The 23,469-nt window shown below is 34.5% G+C and overlaps 1 protein-coding gene across 6 annotated transcripts in view; it reads right to left on the bottom strand.

The window, feature by feature from the left end:
• The window catches only part of LOC114328000 (zinc finger protein 91), a 448,200-nt gene that overhangs the window by 48,459 nt on the left and 376,272 nt on the right, over positions 1-23,469 (bottom strand). For all 6 annotated transcript variants that reach the window (XM_050656367.1, XM_050656368.1, XM_050656366.1 and 3 more), the window contains one exon: positions 4,007-5,742. In XM_050656367.1, the coding sequence (XP_050512324.1) occupies positions 4,007-5,742 (1,736 nt within the window). The remainder of the gene's footprint in view (positions 1-4,006; positions 5,743-23,469) is intronic.

The following is a 23,469-nucleotide window of genomic DNA, read 5'->3' as shown; positions in this document are numbered from 1 at the left end:
CCTCAAAACATATGACCCTACAAAAAATATTAAAGAAAAAATCAAAAAGAGGCATCAACACCCAACAACAGAGCTAGAAACATCGGTCCCCAATTCACTGTTAACTTTCTGAATCATACTTCTTATGATACCTTTGAAGTGGTAGATAAATTCACATAATTACTCTCTGATAACTAATGACAACTGCATAGCGGAAAAAATCAAACTCTGGAAAATAATTCTGGCAAACAAGTGCTATTTTGGGCTGCGTAAACACATAAAAAGTAGAAACTTAAGCCAGAAAACAAAAATAACAACATACGAAACCCTATACTGTCAGTACTGATATATAGATTATAAACATGGCCAATCTCCAAGAGAGATGAAAAACTGTGGGTCACATTTCAATAACGAATCTTGAGAGGAATATTCGGCGGCTTCTGTGAAAACAGTATTTGGAAGAGGAGGTACAACAACTATGAGATATAACACAAACAGATATCTAGTGGTAAAGACATAATCTCTCATAAACAGGGAGACTAAGAAGGACAAGACATAATATACTAAGATTACAGCAGAACAACTTTCGACAAATCCTTGTCACAGACAGAGGGAAGCAGACGAAGAGGTAGGCCGAAACTTATATGAAAGGACAGTGTATGGTGTAGATTGTAGATGAAGATCCTAGAAAAATAGGTGCAACAAACTGGAAATGGTTTCCAATGGATAGGACTGAATGGCGTAATAGACTTGGGAAGGTCGATGCTCTACATAGGGCTATAGCACCAATAATGATGATAACAGTAAGGTATCACATAGTGATTGAAACAATTAAGATATACATATTAGAATTCATAAGTTGTTGTGCATACATATATTTTGTTCTGGTTTAGCAATTAGGACAATAGTAGGACACTGAACATATAATGACAGTTGGAGATGATAACATAAATAAGAAAGTAAATACATGGCATGTGTGTGAAATACGTCATTTAGTTACGATGTACGGCTTAAACCATTTCATAAAAATGCCCATAAGAGTCACTTACTATAAGTTTTTGCATAGATAACATAATTAAACACCTTAATGATATCAATTTGGTTACAGGTGTATAATATGATCTTCAATATGATCATTCAGATATATTTGTTATTACATATTAAGAATTAAAAAACGTGACTCCATTTTTGACTACAGATGCAAGCTCGTAGTAGAGGGGAAACCCATAGAACAGCTAAACCAGTTCAAATATCTAGGTGTAGATTTAACAAATTATCATGACCCAGCCGGAGACCTAAGAGGTCAAATAAACAAGACCGCAGTATGTCCAGATGTTTGAGAGATGTGTTCTGAAATAACCCATATGAGAATAGACAGCAAAGTTAGAATTTATAAAACTTGCATCAGACCTGTTATGACCTATGGTATTGAATCCAGATAAGACACCAATAAAACCAAATGCATGCTACGAACAACCGAAATGAAGACACTAAGAGCAATTGCAGGAAAGACAAGAAGGGATAGAATACGAAACAACATAATCAGGGAACAACAGACGTGCAAGACGTAGCAAGATGGGGCAGGCAAAGACGAAGAGAATGGTTGAGTCATGTAAAAAGAACGGGGGAGCACAGACTAGAGCTCTCAAGAAATACTTCAACGTCGGAATTAACAGATCGACAGATCTACAACAAGTATAAAAAGAGGACTACATTTTTATAAAAAGAAGTAAAAAAAGATTGACTAATGAGAGAAATGTTAAGGATTTTGTGGATAGAAATAATCAATCCAAAGATTGGAATGTGACTGAAAAATTCTAGTGAAACTGAAGGGAAACTCGACATATATGTCGAAAAAAAGAATTTAATGATAAACCATACATTCTATAAGCATAACTACGTTATCAATCATGATTATTTTCATGAAACATCAAACAATCAGTCAGAAATAATTTCTGACACACATGAAACGAATGCTGTAAGTACTCGTAAACCTAAATAGACCAGTAAGGATATGTTTTTAGGTGGATGTGAGAGGTGGCATTCAGATTTTTGCATATAAAGTTAGGTGACAACTTCAATAATCATAATTGACTTATGCTCCTTCTCAAATATGCCCGGAACATTAATAAAAAAATTGAAATATTTAAAAATTTCGAAAAATATCGATTTTGTTCTATTTTCATTGCTTATAACTTTAAAACGATTCATTTTGGAACAAAGTTATAGGGAAAGAAAATAAAGATGATTGGTTACTAAAGAAGTAAAAAGTTTATATTAAAAGATAATTGAATTTTGTAAAATATACGACTGGTTTAAAACGTCTTAAATATTACCATTTCTGCAAAATAGCAATAAATAGAAAATAAGGGGGCAAAAAAGACTGTTTTTATTCAATATTTTTAAACCACTTTGGTTGGACTTAGAACCTTCATAATTCGCTTAGAAAATTCTTACAACATACTTAAACCGTCCACCAAATTTCATTAAAATCGACCTAATTTTTTTTTAAAAAGTTCAAATTTTTTAAAAACTTTCTTAACAAAAAGTAGACCATTTAGAAGTTTGCTAATCATTTTACATATAAAGAGGTTCTCTACCTGTCTAATACACTTTACAGAATTAAAATCGGATTATTTAACTGGCCTCAGCACTGTTTTAAAGTTATAAACAATGTTTTGGCATATAAACAAATACAGTGAGGACGTTTGAGTTGGAATAAATTCATTTTCTTGAGAATGGACGACTCTGGAGATAAATCCCGAAACAGATCGATTTTTATTTTTAAATTATAATTTTTTGGCATAAATATCATACTAGTGACGTCATCCATCTGGGTGTGATGACGTAATATAAATATTGGAATTAATTTAATTCATTTTTTTTTTAATTCAAACCCTGTATAAATAATTATGTTATTTTTAGCTATTTACTTTAGCTATTAGTTAATTGAGCTATCACACGGCACCTATTCTCATTTTAAAAAAATCATCGATTACGTTATCACGCCCAGATGGATGACGTCACTAGTATGATATATATACCAAAAAATTAGAATTTAAAAATAAAAATCGACCTGTTTCGGGATTTATCTCCAGAGACGCCTATTCTCGAGAAAATGAATTTATGCCAACTCAAACGTCCTCACTGTATTTGTTTATAAGCCAAAAAATTGTTGATAACTTTAAAACAGTGCTGAGGCCGCTTAAATAATCCGATTTTAATTCTGTAAAGTGTATTGGACAGGTAGAGAACCTCTTTATATGTAAAAAAGAATTAGCAAACTTCTAAATGGTCTACTTTTCTTCAGAAAGTTTTTAAAAAATTTGAGGTTTTTTTAAAAAAATTTAGATTGCAAAATTATTCTGCAAAATCTATCAGGTCGATTTTAATGAAATTTGGTGAACGACTTAAGTATGCTGTAAGAATTTTTTAGGCGAATTACGAAAGTTCTAAGTGTAACCAAAGTGGTTGAAAAACATTGAATAACAACAGGCTTATTTTGCCCCCTTATTTTGTATTTATTGCTATTTTGCAAAAGGGTAATAATTTAAGACATTTTTAACCAGTCGTTTATCATACAAATTATATTTATTTTATTTTCCGACAACTTTGTTCCAAAATAAATCGTTTTAAAGTTATAAGCAAAGAAAGTAGAAAAAAAATCGATGTGTTTCGAAATTTTTAAATATTTTAATTTTTTTTTAATGTTCCGGGCATATTTAGAAGGAGCATAAATCAATTATTATTGTTGAAGTTGTCACCTAACTTTATCTGCAAAAATCCGAATGCCACCTCTCACATCCAAAAATAGACGTTTTTTTACAGATCCGCCTGGTCTAAAAATGCAATATTGTTGATATTCTTATTAATATTTTGATATTAATAGCATTCTCTATCATTATTTGCAGTAGCAACTGCTTATCTTTTTTATGACATTTTTATAAAAACAAACGATTATCAATTAAATTTTTTTATCTGTATAAAAATCGTTAGATAAAGGTTAGAAACAATTAAAAAAACTTACTTGAAATTGCACTTCTTGCATTTGAATAATGTTCTCTTGCTCTCACTATTGTTTCTCTTCTTGTCTAATACTTCAGTAACAAACGTCCCATCAGCGATCTTCAAGGCCGGAGGTCCCCTCAAAGGTGAAGTGTTCTTCATCAACGGACTAAAGTCATTGTTGTTTGGAATCTTATTTAACTTAGGTAGATCAGTTTTGCTGGTCGAAGGTGAGGAATTTCTGTCGTGGTGTTTTGGTCTTGTGCCACAACCACCACTTGTATCCATGCACTGCTCGCTCGTCACAGGAATTTCTGTCAGGTACTTGTTGTATTTGGTATAGTTTCTTCTGCCCGTTTCATCAGTCATCAAAACTTTAGCTTGCTCGTGAGCTTGGTCCCGAACTGATTTAAGTTTAATGTGTTTGGTGATGTCCCATCGCCAATTGGACCGGTACGCGCATAAGGAACACTCGAAGGGCTTTTTGTTTAAGTGGCCCACGATGTGGACGTGGAAACGAGAAGCCGTGGAGGCCCAAAAAGTACAATGAGGACACTTAAAGACACGTTTGTGTTGAGCCACTGAAATGTCATTACCATGGGTAGGGATCTTTTCCGTACTAGCCAGTGGTGAATGATGAATACTATTTGGAGTTACAGATTCTTGACCCAAGCAGCTATTTTCACTGTCCAGAGGAGACTGAGTCCGAATGGAAAGGTCTAAGGAAACGTTGTCGTCTACTTTATCTTCGGTGTACTCGTAATTTGAATCGTCTACTTCAATATCCATTGGTACTACGATATCGTTCCACACGAAGACCTTATTCTCCATTGGATGAGGCTTCATTTCCATTTCGTCTTTTCCTTCATCTATCCTTAGTTCGCCTTCATTATCCGACTCTTCCTCTTCTTTCGGCTCCAACAGATCTTGGGCTTTCCTAGCTTCTGGGCATGTTTGAAGGTGATTGTATAGATCCGTGCTGGACTTACACCGTTGTCTACAGAATTGACATCTAGAAGAACTCTTACTATAAGGAATAATAAAATGGTTCCTATTTGGTTCCTTTCCACAAGTTTTTTGATGTTTGACGTGTTCGGTAAGGCACTTGCTTTCGTGATTGCAAATATTACAAACTAAATTACTGTTTCCTAGTGTGCCCAATTCTAATTTTTCCCTAAGGTTGTCGAAAAACGAAGCATTTTTCTGTTTAAAAACGTCAGTTATCTTATTATTCTTAGTTGAGGTATTATTGTTATTGTACAAAGCAGCAGGTATGAGATCAGGTACTTTGGGAGTCGACGATTTGAAGACGTCTTCGGACCCGAAAAGAGAGGCGAAGTCTTTTAGAACACTGTTCGAACTTTTGGCGCAAATATCGTTAATGTCTTTTTGGCTCATGACCGGTTCTGTATATTCTGGCACTTCCAATTTGGGTTTCTTAAGTAGAGAGTTTTGCGAGAGAATCGGGATGAGGTTAGGCACCGGTCGTGGCTTCTTAATCATCGGTCTGAGGTCTTCTCGCTCGATGTTGTGGACTTTCTTCTCGTGCTTGGCCATCTCACTGTCCCAAGCTGTCTTGAAATTGCAATGTTTACACTTGTTTTTGAAGTATATCTTGCCATTGGCGTGGTGGATTATATCTTCGGGATTGATGAAATCGGAATCTTTGCCATCGATGTTGAATTTCTTCGATGGTGTCTTCACCTTCGGCTTTTTCTCCTCGATGTCTGGCACTGGCGAGAGCGGTTCACTTTTGACCTGCAACACAAAAGAGCGCGGTGTTAGTGCGGCACATACATTTTTAACTAGACCGATTAGCAAATAACAAGAACCGAAACCGTGTTCCACCCAAAGCAAAGATCGGTGTGGTGGGTTACTATCACACCGTGCCAGAGGTACTGCACATATTAGAAACGCGTCATGATAAGCGATATCAGCACGTAAGGCGCACCTATGCGAAAGTATCACCGTTCTAGGTATTATAGTTTGGAACAGGACCGTATTGAAATATTTCGTCAATATAAAAATTGGCAATAGATACAATGTTTATATAATTATATTTTTTTAATTATGTAATGAAATCATATACAATAATTGATTATAGCAGTATGTATATGCAGTTTATAGCTTCTATTTTATATCGAAATTGAAAATTCTCTCCTTTTATTTTTCGAAAAAAGCGTATTACTTTTTTTTGGAGATGGCTGCAAGTCTATTTTTTTTAATTTCGTGTACTACATGAAAAACTCTATTTCTAATTTTTTCCAGATTTTTTCGTATGGAGCGCCACTTTAAAAAACCCAAACAACTGTTTTAAGAGATTTTAGAGGATTTTTCTTATTTTATCGACATCGACATTTTATCAATAATTTGAAGTAACTGAGTATTTTAGAACATTCAAAAATTGGACAAAACACGTTCAAACTCCCCAAAAATCATCCCCCACGTTTTTGGGGGGTTTGAACGTGGTTCTACCATTTTGAATGCATTAAAGTATGAAAGGAATCAGTTACTTGAAATTATTGAAATAATTTTATACTTGAAAATATAAGAAATATTACTTAAAAATATATTTTATAGCCTATAAAAAAACCTTGATTTGATCTATTTTGAAGTCTGTAAAATGGGAAAATCCTTCAAAAACCCCTAAAAACCAATATTTCGTGTTTTTAATAAAATTCATAAATTAAAAAAAATAAACCAGCCACCATCTTAAAACAGTTATAAGTACGCTTTTTGCGAAAAAAAATTGATTTTAGGTTATTTATACTTAACCTACAGGTCTATAAAAATATACATGTTTTGTAAAAGTCTCAACTACGCGTGCGAATTTTTTGAAATTTTTAAATTGATTGCATCCCACCAAAAAAATAAAAACGAAAAAATTACGTTTTTTATGGTGAGGGGAGGAGGAAGGGGAGTGGGGGGTTAAAATTGCACGTAGTTTTATTTTTTAACTACATAGAACATAAAAAAATGAATAAAATTGAATTCTGGGAGTGAGGACATTTTGCTTATCTTAACGGGGGGGGGGGTAAGTTTTTGATAGTTTCACTTCTTTCTTTAATTCTGAAGTTATCTAATGAAAACAATTAAAATAAGAAACATTTCATACTTAGGGAACTTTTAGAGGAGACCGGTACAAAATCCGTCGGCTTATCATGAAAGGTAAAATCGAGGTCCGCAGAGGAATTGGAAGAAAGCATGGCTGAAGAACTATTCCGATTAGCTGAAGACCATGAACAACTTGCCAATATAACTGTCAAAGTTAGGGCGACCTAATGGTATCATAAGAAGCAGAGGATGTCAACACCGCCTAGGTATAAAGGCAAAGAGACATAGGGTAGGTGGGGGTAAAGGTACGCATTTTCTAAATTTTCATCTCTAGTGAATCTCCTAATGCTTGAATTGGCACAGAGTATAGATGAAAGTGAAATTGATACATTTTGTAATCATATTAGGCAAATGGAAATTCTTCAATATTATTTTTATAGTGTTGATAACTTTTTGAAAAAAAATTGTAAATGCGTACCTTTGCCCCACCCAATGGGGCAAAAGTACGCACGTGCATACTTTTGCGGATTTGAGACATTTTGCAATTGAGACAAAATTAGCTGATGGAATATCAAGCTCAACTTGATATTGACTTTGAAGATTGACTTGAAACATGCATTTGCCAAGTCTACCTCACTGGGGGCAAAGGTACGCACTGCGAACGTTTGCCCCATTTCAACGTTCGCAGTGCGTACTTTTACCCCATTTGTGTGAGTACTTTTGCCCCATCCGGAAACCAATAATATATCTAACCTTAATATGAAACTATGCACATATGAACTTCAAACTGTTATGTAGAAGAAGACTTCTAACAATCAACTTTCAACATGCCTAACCAATAATAATCTGAGTTTGAAAGATTAAGAATTAGAATCAATCAATTTTTAAGAAAAATTAGATCAAAAGGTACAAAAATGATTTTTACCTCATTTTTGTTGTTGTGTTCGCCCTGATTGCGCCAAAGTTTCTCATCCAATGCTACTGAGTAGTACAAACATATGCCACAAGATGTTGTCGCCAACATATAAGAAGTTATTGAAAAATGTAAGTGCGTACCTTTGCCCCGTGCGTACTTTTACCCCTACCTACCCTATATGAATAGGAGTGAATGATGCTAGTCTGATATATACAGGGTGTCCAGAAACTCTACCGACAAATGAAGACAGGAGATTCCTCAGATAATTTTAAGACAATTTAACCCAATTCATCTAGTACGAAAATGCTTCCTAAAGGAGCTAGAGCTATTTGAAGATGGCGTCTGGTAATTAGTTTTTCTTAAATACCTCCACAATGCTTCTATTTAGAAAAACGAAAATCAGTACGTATATTTATCTTCCAGAGATAAATCGATTCCATCCATTGCCAGTTTCTAATACCGATCATAGGCGCCCGTTTTATTTATTTGGTATATGTTATTTTATCACATAACTTTTTTGTCTTTAACTTTTAAGCATTTTTGACACTGGATTATTAAATTGTGAGGTATTCTAGTACTAAAAGGTACTCTTAGTTTAAATCGGTATTACACACGGTTTTCTAGAAAAATGGATTTAAAAATTTTTCGTTTTTTGAATTTGAATAAAAATTAAAAAAATTTTTCAAAAAAAAAACGGTGTATTTTACCAACTTAAAGCGAGAGTAACTTTTAGTACTAGAATACGTCATAACTTAATAATCTAGAGTCAAAAATGCTTAAAAATTAAAGACAAAAATGTTATGCGATAAAATAATTGTTGACCTACCCAAAACGGACGCATATGACCCATACTAGAAATTCGCAATTAATAAAATCGATTCACCTCTGAAATATAAATAAACGTACCAGTTTTCGGATTTCTAAATAGTTTGTTTTTGAATTTTTTTTTGGAAATTCAAGTAAAGAAAAATTTTCAAATCGATTTTTCTAGAAAACGGTGGATCCTGTCGACTTAAAACAAGAGTATCTTTTAGTTGTAGAATATCTCACAATGTAATAATCCAGAGTCAAAAATGCTTAAAAATTAAACATAAAAAAGTTATGCGATAAAATAACTATTGCCCTACCCAAAACGGACGCCTATGACCGGTACTAGAAATTCGCAATACATTGAGTCGATTTATCTCTGAAAGATAAATATGTGTACCAATTTTTGTTTTTCTCAATAGAAGCGTTCTGGAGTTATTTAAGAAAAACTAATTACAAGACGCCATCTTCAAAGAGCTCTAGCTCCCTTAGGAAGTATTTTCGGACTAGGTGAATTGGTTTAAAATATCTTAAAATTCTCTGAGGAATCGCCTGTCTTCGTTTGTCGGTAGAGATTCTGGACACCCTGTATATATTCTTTCAGTTTTTTTTGTTAACTTCGTATTCCATAAAACTTGATATAGTGTTAATTCTATTTATTTAAAAAAACTAAGTTTTCAATCTAATAGCACATAAAACAACATCAAAAGATGCTACTTTACATCCTACCAGATTGAAAACAATGGCTACAATTTGCAAGCCATAACGGATGCTGAGACTAAGGCATTTAATTGATCTATTATTTATATCTATTTAATTGATCTATTAAGGCATCTATTTATTTTCTTTAATACCTCTTTAACGTTTATTCTGTATTTACCTGTAAACCTCAATTCCTGTTACTTTCGCTAAAGGATATTCAACAAAAATAACCTTTTCATATTTTACAGCTTTGGCAAATTACGGTCCATTTATTTTGTGATCGTGACAATAATTTGCAATCAGACGATTACAATTTCTTTTTCTTATAGTACACGTATGTCTCAGTACAGCCCTGCAAGGTAATAGTACAATGTACAATTTCTAAGTGTCCTTCGTTAAATTAGAACATAACTAAACTTCCTAGACTAACATTAGAGATTACGATAAACGATGATTAGGTGTAGGAATACACGAAATAAGCAAACATCCACGTCTTCGCCTTATTCTGTCACTGATTTGCAGATTATGGTGAATGCAACGGGCTAGTTCCGATGACGTGTTCCCCACAAATAAATAATTTATGGTGTTTCTTTAGAACAGGGCATCGAGGAAAAAATAAATCGATTTTTATATACAGCACCTAGAGACTTGCAACTTTTTGCATTGTGTTCTGTGACAGCAAAAAGTCTCATCATCATTCTCTTTGCCTTATCCCTATGCGGGGTCGGCTTCCCTAATTGCATTTCTCCACACAATTCTATCTTGGGCCATATCAATGTTAATCCCCTTTACCAGCATGTCCTGCCTTATCGTCTCCCCCCAGGTCTTCTTTGGTCTTCCTCTCCTACTCCTTCCAGGAATCTGCACTTCAGCTATTCTTCGTATTGGGTGGTTAACGTCTCGACGTTGAACATGACCAAACCATCTTAACCTATGCTCTCTCATTTTGGCGTCAATTGGTGCCACACCTAGACTTCCCCTAATATACTCATTTCTAATTTTATCCTTCTTTGTCACTCCACTCATCCATCTAAGCATTCTCATTTCCGCCACATGCATTCGCTGTTCCTCTTTCTTTTTCACTGCCCAACATTCAGTTCCGTACATCATAGCTGGTCTTATGGCTGTTTTATAGAATTTTCCCTTCAGCTTCATTGGAATTTTTCTGTCACACAACACACCACTCGCTTCTTTCCACTTCATCCATCCAGCCCTAATTCTACTGCATGCATCTCCATCTATTTCTCCATTACTCTGTAATACCGATCCTAGGTACTTAAAACTATTGCTTTTTACAATCATTTCACCATCCAAAGATACCATTTTATTTGTAGTAGCTCCATCTTTAAATGAACATTCCAAATACTCTGTTTTTGTCCTACTAAGTTTTAAACCTTTTTCCTCCAGAGCTTGTCTCCACTGTTCCAGTTTTTGTTCTAAGTCTCTTTCACTATTTCCTACTAACACGACATCATCAGCATACATTAAGCACCATGGAATGTTACCCTGTATTTTCGCTGTTATTTGGTCCAAAACTAATGAGAATAAATACGGACTAAGCACAGAACCTTGATGCAATCCTACTTTCACATGAAATTTATCAGTCTCTCCCACACCTGTTCTAACACTAGTCGTTACTCCCTCATACATATCCCTCACAATCTTTACATATTCACCAGGGACTCCTTTCTTATTGAGTGCCCACCAAAGAATCTCTCGAGGAACTCTATCATATGCTTTCTCAAGATCAATGAATATCATATGAGCGTTTGTTTCTTTACTCCTGTATTTTTCCATCAACTGTCTTATTGTGCTCCATCAACTGTGACAGCAAAAAGTCTACTATAGAAAAATGGGTGGAAATGCTTAATTCCATTTTGAAGTGCATAAAATGCATCCAAAAGTTCATAAACATGTCAAAATAAGTGTATTAAGGACCAGATTTTGTTATTCGTGAGTTTTTGGGGTCACTAAACACAGTTACGCAATCAGAACCCACCTCCGAAGCATCTGGTGCCCAGGGTCACTGCTGAGGCACGTAATATTCAGGAATTTCGAGGATTTTCGATATTACATTGACGCAAACAGATTCCTCGAGGGTTTCTGGAATTGCTGAACAAGAATACGCCATCAGAACTAGGAGTGGCCAACTTCTTGAAAACTATAAGATCTTGTCTTGATTTCAAGGCAAGATCAAGACAAGAAGTAATTTTAGATTTCAAGACAAGACAAGAAATTTTATGTCAATACCAAGATTTCTGGTCTAGAAATCAAGAAATCTTGAAATATCTTGACTACCTAATAATAAAAACTAGATTTTATTTTAAATAACAAATTGAGCACATTTTTAAATCGGAATTGATAAGCCATGAATTAAGGCAGATAACACTTCTTATGGAGTCAACGCCTAGCTGATTTCTTGGCTTTTTATTGTTAAAGTTGCTGTTGAAACAGTTATTTTCCTAACAAGTGCAGAAAGTCATACTTTTCCGCACGCGACTGCAGTTTGCCGAACGACGCGAAGCGGGAGTTCGGCAAGCAGTCGAGTGCGGAAAAGAGACTTTCTGCAAGAGTTGGGAACAATATTTTTTCTATGTCTTTAAAAAATGACCAAATCTTAATCAATTAATTTAATTAATATGAAAATACATACACAAATTAATTCTTTGACAAGGTTGTCAAAACCAAACTTTCAATATAATTAGTTAGCATGACGACGATCTTGGTTTCCATGACGATGATTCAAAACGACTGTTATTGTCTACCGATTGGACTTTCGAATATTATGTCAAAATAATTTTATTTCATCGAATTGTCGCGTTAATTTCATTAAAACAGGAACACAATAAGATACATTTGAAATAAAATAGTAAATAATATCTAAATATTAGTTTATTGCATGTATGTATTATAATTATTTTAAGGCCATATTAAAACATCTAAACGCGTGCGGAAAAGTAAAACGCGTGCGGAAAAGTAAAACTTTCTCAACTAAAACGCGTGCGCGAAAGTAGACATTTTTGCACGCTCGTAGAAAAATAGCCTTTCCGCAGGTACAGATGTTGCTGGCATTCTGAGAAAATCCTTGGCCATTTTCGATAATGACGGGTAGATATTTTCGTGTCTTCTCCACCAATCAAGTATGTATATTCTCAGAATCTTCTGACCTAGGCTCGTTTAAGTATTTTTCAATTTCATACTTCCAAGATTGTAAGTTATCTTTATCAGCTTTCTTAAATAGGTAAGTAATATCTAAATCAAATTCGTTATCTTCTTTTTTCAGATTAAGTACTGACTCTGGTATTGGATATTGGATTCTATAGATCATTCTGGGATTTATTAAAGTAGTTAGCTTTAAATATTTGTTCAAATTTTTGTACTGCCTCTGATTATAGAAGCTTTTCCCAATATGAAGAGGAAAATGCGTCTACTTTATAGCGAGGTTTCAAAATAACAATAATACAGTATATAGTATATCCAATTAATTTTGTCATAGTGTTTCAGTATTTTATCTCTCGCAGCTTGAATGCAGTAAATTAATTGCTCATCGGTAGCGTCTCTATCAATTTTATTATTAAGTTCTTGAGCCCATATTTCCAGTTTGTCTAAAAGTAAATTTACTCCAACTACCACCAATGGGAGTGTGCAATATTTTTCCTCCTCGAGAATTGAAGAAAGTGTTTTAAACATTCTCAGATACTGACAAAATTTACTGATCAGAACCATTCTTTATCTAACATTTTCCAATTATTTAGATTTTGGTTGTTGTCACAAAATATAGTTTTAAGCATTTTTTACACTTAAGTCCCATGTTAGCATCTCGAAAGTTGAATGCCATCTTGTAGGCACATCTAGTTCTGGCAAAGTCATCTTACAATTTATGGCCTCGCAAGCACTGTTAAGCTTAAGTTGCGTTTGCCCTGAGTTCTTGATTCTTTTTACAAGGTATTTAATTTTACTTACAGAAAAGTTAAAATCTAAAGTAGTAGCATTAATAGCATTTTCTACTTCGATCTTATCCTCCAAATAATCAAAATCCTTTTCGATGTCTAAACTGTTTCGATTTGGCTCAGCAATTTTTATGAAATCCTGGACAGCTAAGCTTAGAATATATGCGAAACATACAAAATTCTCATTTTAAGCATGCAACTACACATGAATTTTGGGTTCGTCAGGAAACAAATGCAGATCAGGGACTCCCCCCAGTGGCAGTGGAGGCCGTGTTAGCACGCAACGCAATAAAAAGGTCGCCGTGGAATCATCCGACCGCGTAATCAAGAAATTTCAAGATCCTGAAATTTCTTGAGCCAAGACAAGATATAAGATCTCAAGAAAACGTCAAGACAAGATTTTTTTAAATTTTTTGATTTTTTCTCAAGACAAGACAAGAAGTTGTTGTCAAGACGATGTCATATTCGTGTTCAGCAACCCCAAAAACCACCCGAGTAATCTGTTTGTATCAATTTACTGCCGAAAACCCTTGAAACTCCAGATGACGTGCCTCATCAGTGACCTGGGACCGTCAGTTCTAATGATGTATTCGTGTTCAGTGACCTCAAAAACCTTCCGAATAACAAAAGCTGTTACGATTTTCTATCGTAGACTTTTTCCTAACGTTATCCTGAACACAATGCAAATACTTATAAGTCACTGGGTGAAATCGATTTATTCCAGTGTTTTCTGGTGCTGTATTTAAAAATCGATTTATTCCAGTGTTTTCTGTTATAAATGCGCCGCTGTTCAACTGTCTTATTCTTACTCATTTGCAGATTATGGTGGATGCAACGGGCTAGTTCCGATGACGTGTTCCCATAAATAAATAATTTATGGTGTTTCTTTAACTACTACATAAAATTGCTCGTTGCTGATTGATTTTGACCTGTTTACGGTAAAATTCAATCGTAAAGTTCGCATAGGTTTCGATTTATTACGACGATGACATATTTTTTATTTAAAATAATGCTGTGATTCAGACTTCGTTACAAATTATTTAGTTCATTTATGTACAGATCTTGCCGTAGTAAAAATAATGTTTCCAAAGTTAAATTCTTCACATTTTTAAAATATATCTTTTCCTTCTTGCTGTTTTCTCTTTTTTGTCTTGTTTCCTTTTACTTCATCTCTGATCTTTAGATTATTGCAGACATTAGTATTGAAAGCTATCTTAGCGAAAAAAATATAATTAGTACCATAAGATCAATAGACAGAGATCAAAATCATATTTCCTCCAAGTCTCCCAAAGTAGGTACATACTTCCAATAGTTCAACAATAAACTAATAAAATTAGAAAAATTAACAACCAGTAACAAACAATCAGAAGAGTCGATAACCTGTGTAGTAAATCCAAAGATACTTACACAGGTCAAACATTCTGAACCCAAGACAAATCTAATATTAAAGAATGGATGACCAGCGAAATCAATGGATAAAGCAACGGAGTAATACTGCAGGCTCAGATTTGCTTAAAATTTTCTCTGTGGATCACGTCACATATGACGAAGTTTTGAGAAAGTAGGAAAACCAGAGAACTGAGAACTGTTATCATTAGCAAAACTAATCATAAAGCTGAAAATAGAGGACTTGCAGAGAACCTGGCCATAGGCAGTATTCCTGGCTGAAGAACATCCAGGATAGAATATTATTCAATTTACGTACCTACATTTTTAAGAAGGGCACAAAACCACAAACAGTTCTCCGAAATGGTTGGAGATTCCCACTGATGAAAACAACACTTGAATAATATATAAAAAATCATTTCATGAGATTTGCCATTTAAATTAAGACTTCAACGTAGATTTCTAGACACAGGTATAGAGATAATCTCAGATTTTACTATCTGACGAGCAGTTGGTAAGATCTCAAAACTGACGTAGCAGCCCTTGGCATGTGTTATACCATACCAGACATCGATACCTAATTCGCAAATCATCGCTAAATTGAGAAAAATGATAAAACCAATGCTGTAATCTATATCAAAATGGCAAAAATGTGAAGAAGAAATAACTACACAAGACTGCCAAAGCACTGTAGAGTGTTGAACATTGGCTGCACAGGGAGATACAAAAATTATTCTGGTCTGGTAAAACAGGTGAAATGATAAAGATAAAATAGAACTTAAATTAGACAACGTAAATAGCAATGGATTGGTCATATAATAAGAAAAACAACAATAACTATTGCCAGACGGACTCTGCATTACAAAGAAAAAAGACTCATCCATCCAAAAAATCCAGGACGAAAGTAGGAAAAGACCAACACATACAGAAAAAACAACACAAACAAATAGAAAATGAACTAAAAAATATTAGAGAACAATACATCTCCATTGGATAAAGCATAAAGCAAAGATGGTGGAGAAATACGAAAAACAGAACAGAATGGAGAAAGCTGATAAACGAGATCCAACGGGACTCAACAGGTGATACGTGAGATTAGAAGCCTTAGATTTAGAATTGAAGGAATTAAAAAATCCTGTAATGGACGTTCGGTTCTGCAAATGAAAATGACCGGTCACTCCAAACTCTAAACCCTAAACACAAATATATGTGAAAAGAATAATAGTAGTATCCAGGAGGGACGAAAAAGAAGTAGTAAATACTCCTTTTGCTCTTCACTGAGACCTCGCTGTATGAATGAGGATGATTAATGGCATAAAATAATAAAATAATTTTTTAATCATCTGTTAATACTTAATTACAACATAAACATAAATAAAACTAAAAAACAGTAAGATAAAACGGTAGGTTTATCAAAACAGTTGTTTTTTATCATTAGGAAGCTTGAAATTCAAACTAGGGCTAAATTTTTTCATGGTGAGCTAACTGCTATCAAAAAACTTCAGATAAGTTTTTGATATGTACTCTTTTGATCTTGGCCGTCTTTCGGTATTTTTAAAAGAATTAGTATCTGTCATGTTGGTCCTGTTAATAATTTCAAATTAAAAATAAAAATTTTAAATATGTAGTTAGTTAAATACTTTCTTCAGTAAAGAACTTCCTCAAATTTATTATGTAACTATGGTTTGTTTTCAAACCGGGAGTAAACTAAAAAGACAGATTCACACCCAGGAAAGTCACTAGAATAATCACCAAATACATCTCGTTTTTTTGGTTGATCATATCGGCCTTCGACGGTAATCCATACATATTATATAATACGTCGCTAAAGAGTTCTAAAACAACTGTTTTTTATATAAAAGAACACTAAAGATCTAAATCTCAATAGTGTCAAAATTTCACAAAAGTCGAGTAAACTTGCCTTAAGTTGGACCAATTAAAAACAAACATTACGGCGCGGCAAATTTGAATTACTACTAATGGTTTAAAAACAGACCATAGAACACTATTCTCGATTACATAACTCTTATCGATCATAAATAAAATTTTTTTACAAAACTACATTTTTTTCGTACAAAATATCAATTTTCAATACTTTCAATTTTTTTTTATTTATAGACTACTCATGTAAATACTATTCATTAGACATATTGCAAATGGTATTTTCGTAGTATTTTGTTAATCTATTAATGTGTCAAAACATTGATTACATATCCATATGTCTCATAATCGTCTGGAATTCTACAGCAACAAACAGTTGACTTTTCTATCAACTAATCTTCTTGCCAGTTATTAAAATATGTTCATTTATCAGTACATAATAACACAGAAATTATGCCGGAAATTATCTTAAGAGAAAACTTTAACCATAATAAACTCTTAAAGCTTGAAAAATAACCAAAAAAGTATCAAAAATCAATAATAATTTAGTATTCACTATTGTAAGATTTTTTTCTGTGCCTACCGATCGAAGAAGATACTCAGTGCGTAATCTCAGTTTTAAGAAAACAACACCGCGCAAATTTTGAACACCAAACGACAAGCGTTCCGCAGCAAGAGTGTGAATAGTCTGCAATGTCGCAGTATAATCATTGATGGAAACGGAGACAGGTGGGAGGAGGATTGGACATGTAACGGGCAGGTATGACCAGCGACATTGACAAGACACTGTCTGGCTGCATAATCGTAGTCGGATCGGAAGGGCTGCATAACCGGTGAGCCTAGTTACATTAAAGCATGTTCAGTTTGTACTAAGACAAATCACAGAAAAGGCCATCGAGTACAATAAACCAGCATATCTATGTTTTATAGACCTGGCAAAGGCTTTCGAACGCATACAAGTCGAAGACGTCTTACACCTACTGCATAGAAGACAAATACTAATCAATATTATACAAACCATCGAAAACATCTACTTCCATAATCGAAGACAGGCAAAGATAAATGGAAAACTAACACAGTTTATACTAGTGCAAAGCGGAGTCAGACAAGGTGACTCGTTAAGCCCACTGCTCTTTAATATAATAATGGACGAAATAATAGAAGCAGTACGTAAAGATCATGGTTTTAGAATGGGGAACAAAGAAATCCAAATAATATGTTATGCAGACGACGCCGCAATAATCGCCGAGACAGAAGACGATCTCCAAAGATTAACACACACCTTCAATACAACAGCCAAGAAATACGGTTTGATAATATCAGCAGAAAAAACCAAATGTATGACAACATCTAAATACGAAATATAAAAATAATAAAGCAGGAAGCAAGGTTTAGGTATCTGGAAATAGATATAATTAGTTACGGAGATGTTGAAGAAGAAGTACGACAACAAAGCATAAAAGCAAGTAAAGCGGCGGGGTCTCTTGATGGCACAATCTGGAAGAACAAACACCTAAGACAAGACACAAAAGCAAGAATCTATAAAGCAGCAATTAGACCTATATTGACATAAACAACGGAGACAAGTCCTGACACATCTAAAACGAGACGACTAATAGAAACAACAGAGATGAAAATACTTCGACGAACATCAGGGAAAAGTCTCTTGGATAGGAAGAGAAACGAAAACATAAGAAGAGCATGCAATGTAGAAGACATAAATGGATGGGTGACAACACGGAAACAGGAGTGAAACGAACACATCAGTAGAATGGCAGAGGATAGGATAGTACGAATAGCACAAGATAAGTCACCAAATGGACGAAGAAGTTTTGGCAGACTCAGAAAAAGATGATGCGATAATCTAAACAATTTAGGAGGCTAATATTGAAGAAAGAAACAGGCTTTAAAGCCTACATACAAGAAGGAAGAAGAAGAATATGTTCAATTTAACTTACAATTCTTAGGTACATCATTACTTTTTTTGGTGCTACACCTATGGCGGCCAAAGCGACATGAAGTTGGACCATCTGTAAGGGTTGGATGTCCAGGCGCCTCATTATTATCTTAGCACCTCCATGACTGAGAAGGAGTATATTCTGGTATGGATACTATTGGTACTTCTGGTGCAAAGGTATCTGCATTTTTGCAGAATGTTTTTTAATCATCTTTTCCAAAAGATATTTGCCATTATGACCTGCAATCATGGTGGTTTCATGTTCCTATTCTTAGAATACAAATTGTTAAATGAAATATAGCATTTGAGCTACGCTTTTAAATTTTGATGTAGAAATTTCAAAGTCCTAACTGTATTTTGCAGACTATGCCATTTCCTATAGAAGAGTCATTTCCTACTCAGTATTTTGCAAGTGTTTCGTGTTTCCCGTTATCCTCTAATTGTCAGTTTCTCCTTAAAAAATTCTTTTAAATACTTTTTTATTCAAGTCTCATCTGGAACCTTGAGGTTTATATACCTACATATTTTAGAAAGAAACAATTTGAAGATAATTAGCTATACATATTAAACAATGTCGAAAATGCAGTATTTTCTCATGATTCATTGTCGAATTCTACCTACGTCACACATCCAAATATCAAGGTAAAGTATACATTTCGTTTATGGGTCTAAGTATTCTATCTATATAGGTGCACTATAATCAGTGGCGTAGCTAGCATGGGTGACACCCGGGGCGGTAATCCATGATGTCACCCCAAATCTTAAAAATAAATATTTTTAAAATCAACGAAAATTCGATAAACGTATGTTTTGAATAATGAAATAATTAAGAATTATAGTTAATAAACCGAGGTTATTTAGCCTTGTTTGCGCCAGTTTTGCTCGCAAGTATTTCTGGATTAATTTTAGCTTATTAAAACATCTCTCACATGAAGTAGCCGATACACAAATGGTTATATATAATTTTAATGCGACCATTAAATTTGGGAGAGATTCCATGAAATCCCACTCCACAATGAATCTTAAAAGTCTACAACTAACCATTTAGATGCTGTGATAATGGCCGCTTGTAAATGTCTTCTCAGCCTTGGTATTTCTAGCACAAGGTCTGCTTCTGATACCTCTTCATGGTAGAGTCAAAAAATGATGAAACAGCTAACTTCAATTGTTCACTGTTCGTGAAAAGCAAAGTGTGTGTCTGCACAACATCGAACAATGAAGTCACATTATAAATAAACTTTGATCTGGTTTCGAGTTCAAAATTGAATAGGTCAAAACAGTCCAACATATCCTGTTGAAGTTTGACTCGAAGTGTCAGTCCTGTATCGGTAGCTAGGTCACCATCCATTCGTTTTTGACGTCGAATTCGTTTTTCGGTGGGAATGTCGTCGTCCTCATATTGTTTCGTGGCAACATCTATTGCGTCATCTATAATATGACCACGTTTTTCTTCAATGTAAAGTGCACCTATTTTGGTCGCTGATTGATCAACGGTTATGCCTTTACTTTGCAATTAAATCTGACAAAAATTGGTTTCTCTTGGAACATTCATTCCAAAAGAAAAGATGACAAAGAAATGTGAAATTACACACGTCGGGCATCAATAGGGTATGTCTATATGCACTTCTGGTGTCTAAATTTTCTTTTGTATGACATAGTTCCTCAATTGCAGCCATAAAACTATCAAAATGTTCTGCCAACAGAGCAGCTGCTTAACTGCAGCATAGTGAGCACTCAAACGCGTTGTGGAAAGTCGTTTAACAGATGATTTGCTGTGTTCAATAAGCACTTCCCATCTCAGCAGCTAGTGGAATCAGAAAAAAAATTGAAAATTTCCTCTACAGTTCCGAAAAAAGTTACTCAGGATGTGTTGTTCGGAGTGATAGCCACAAAAATCATTGGTATAATGATCAATACATCCAACGAAAATGGGCATTTTGTTTTTTGCTTTAAGGCGCGGATTTGCTTTTTAACGTAGGCGCAAAATTTCGCGCCAATGTGTTTTAAATGAATTCATATTTTTCGAATCCTGAAAAAACTAATAAGTATTTTTGAAAAATTTAAACGCATAATCGAAGATTACATTATTAGGTACCTAGGGCCAAAAGTCCCCCGAAATAACCAAAAAGTTTCTTTTGAATGAGATATTTAAAATTAAAAATCACACTAAATTTTCTTTTTTTTACCCCTGTAACTTATTAAAATAAACATTATAGAAGTTTTCAGGGACTTTCAGCCCCGGGTAATAATGCAATCTTTCATTCTGCGTGTAGTTTTTCCAAATATAGTGTTCTCGGGACTCGAAACAAAATGAATGCATTTAAAACAAATTTGCGCGGAATTTTGCGCCTACGCCCTTAATAATAGCTTGTATTCCTCCATGTACGCCGCTCTTCACAGCTGCATTATTGTATTCCTGTGAACGGCACTTCAGATCAAGCTTCAATCAAGCTTCAATCATCAATTTCAAGCTTCTTGAGAATTTCGTTATTTAGATAAACAACTGCTTTTTTCCTTTTAACAGAAAAATCAAAGAAATGCCTCTTTGACCTCGACTTTTCTCGGTTTCGTGTGTTTACAAAATAATATCGAATTGTATTTTGATTATAAAGTCGGTAAAGTTACAAATTCACGATTCATTCTTTTGTGAGCGGGTCTCTCGGGTGTCACCCCCGAACGGGTGACACCCGGGGCGGACCGCCCCCTCCGCCCCACCCTAGCTCCGCCACTGACTATAATCATAATCAAACATCAGATCATGTTAACATATCCGTTGGGTGTACGAGATAAGAAAATTGGAATTAAGGTGATACGATACGATGTTTTTTTTTCTATTTTTAGTGAATATAGCACAGGTCAGGATTCAAGATAATCAAACTATTTATAAAAAATTGCTGTAAAAATATTACCGTTATTTCTCTCTCTCTCTCTCTTCTATCTTTTCTCTTTCTTAAGGACTCTAGTGGTGTCATCTAATTTGTTTTACTATTTCTGTCGAATTATCTCTCCCTGTGCGTATAGTTTTGCTTCGGATAATGAGTAACCAGTCACAGTTATGTCCTTTATTTGGTCCGACCAGTGTACTGGAGATCTTCCTCTGGATCTTTTATCCGCTACGTTGCCTTCAACTATCATTTGTTCCATGCCTTCTCTTTTTATGTCCAAAATATCTCAGTATATTTTGCTTGATAGTTATAGTGAGTCTAAATGGCTGAAGGGAAAATTCTATAAAACAGCCATAAGACCGGCTACGATGTACGGAACTGAATGTTGGGCAGTGAAGAAGAAAGAGGAACAACGAATGCATGTGGCGGAAATGAGAATGCTTAGATGGATGAGTGGACTGACAAAGAAGGATAAAATTAGAAATGAGTATATTAGGGGAAGTCTAGGTGTGGCACCAATTGATGCCAAAATGAGAGAGCATAGGTTAAGATGGTTTGGTCATGTTCAACGTCGAGACGTTAATCACCCAATACGAAGAATAGCTGAAGTGCAGATTCCTGGTAGGAGAGGAAGACCAAAGAAGACCTGGGGGAGACGATAAGGCAGGACATGTTGGTAAAGGGGATTGACATTGATATGACTTAAGATAGAATTGTGTGGAGAAATGCAATTAGGGAAGCCGACCCCGCATAGGGATAAGGCAAAGAGAATGATGAATGAGTTATGGTGAGTCTAAATTTTATGTTAAAGTTTTATTAGAAAGAAAATGTAAATACATATTGTTAAGAACTTGGGCAAGTTATGTGGTAAGATCAGAGGAAGACATAGATAGTGTTAAAGACAGTATTTTTGAGAGACCAGACGGTAGAAGATCAGTAGGACGACCTAGAAAAAGATAGAAAGATGATGTTGAATCCGATTTATCTAGGATTGGACTACAAAAATGGGAAATGAAAGCGCAAGATCGTAGCAGATGGAGGGCTAGAAAGACTCACCCCGAGCTGTAAAGCCAGTCAAGAAGAAGAAGAAGAAGTTTTCTTTTAAATGTAAAACTTATTTGGACATACGTATTTACGATTGTTTCCCATTTTCCACATGTATAACCCATCCAGACTACTCAATTCAAATGATTTTGAAGAAATGATCTGGCTGTTTTGGAAATTTTGTAAAATTCTATCAATGGACTACCTTTCCGTAGTTAAAGCCGTCAAAAAACGACCAAAGGCCCTTTTGGACCAAAGCGATCAAAAACATCAGGTAAAAGGTTTTGGCTTTCGTATTTTGGCAGGGTATTTTGCGTAAGGATTACATTGGGAAAAGAAAAAGAAGCTTACTGATCTGTCTAAAGGAAGAAAATGCCAAAAACGACCACCAAATGGAAAATAAACTTTTTGACTAAGGTAATGCTCTGTGTCGTAACAGTGAAAAAATACAGAGAGAGTCTGTAATTTGGAATAAATTCAATATGTCAAATACTAATTGTTTTTTTGAAAAATGTCCAGACCCGTCGATTAGTATTTCAAATTGTCCTTTTTGACATACAATAATAATGTATACAGGTTGTCCCAATTTAGAGATATGACGTCATCGTTGATTTTCTTAAATGGTAACACTGTCATTTTGATAGCTATTTTGATAGGGTGTGTAAAGTTATACACAACTGCAAAATATCAAATTTTTATTCTCTACCATTTACAAGATAATAGAAAATAACAAAGTTATGTCTGTAATTTGGAATAAATTCAATAATTATAATACTAATTGTCTTTCTGATAAATTCTCAGACCCGCCGATTAGTATTTCAAATTGTCATTTTTGACATATAATAATAATGTATACAAGGTGTACCAATTTAGAGATATGACGTCATCGTTGATTTTCTTAAA

Source organism: Diabrotica virgifera, chromosome 7 (genome assembly GCF_917563875.1).
Source record: "Diabrotica virgifera virgifera chromosome 7, PGI_DIABVI_V3a".
In the NCBI taxonomy this organism is placed as follows: Eukaryota; Metazoa; Arthropoda; class Insecta; order Coleoptera; family Chrysomelidae; genus Diabrotica; species Diabrotica virgifera.
The sequence above is the reverse complement of the archived record's forward strand: the minus strand, read 5'-3'. Positions and strand labels throughout refer to the sequence as shown.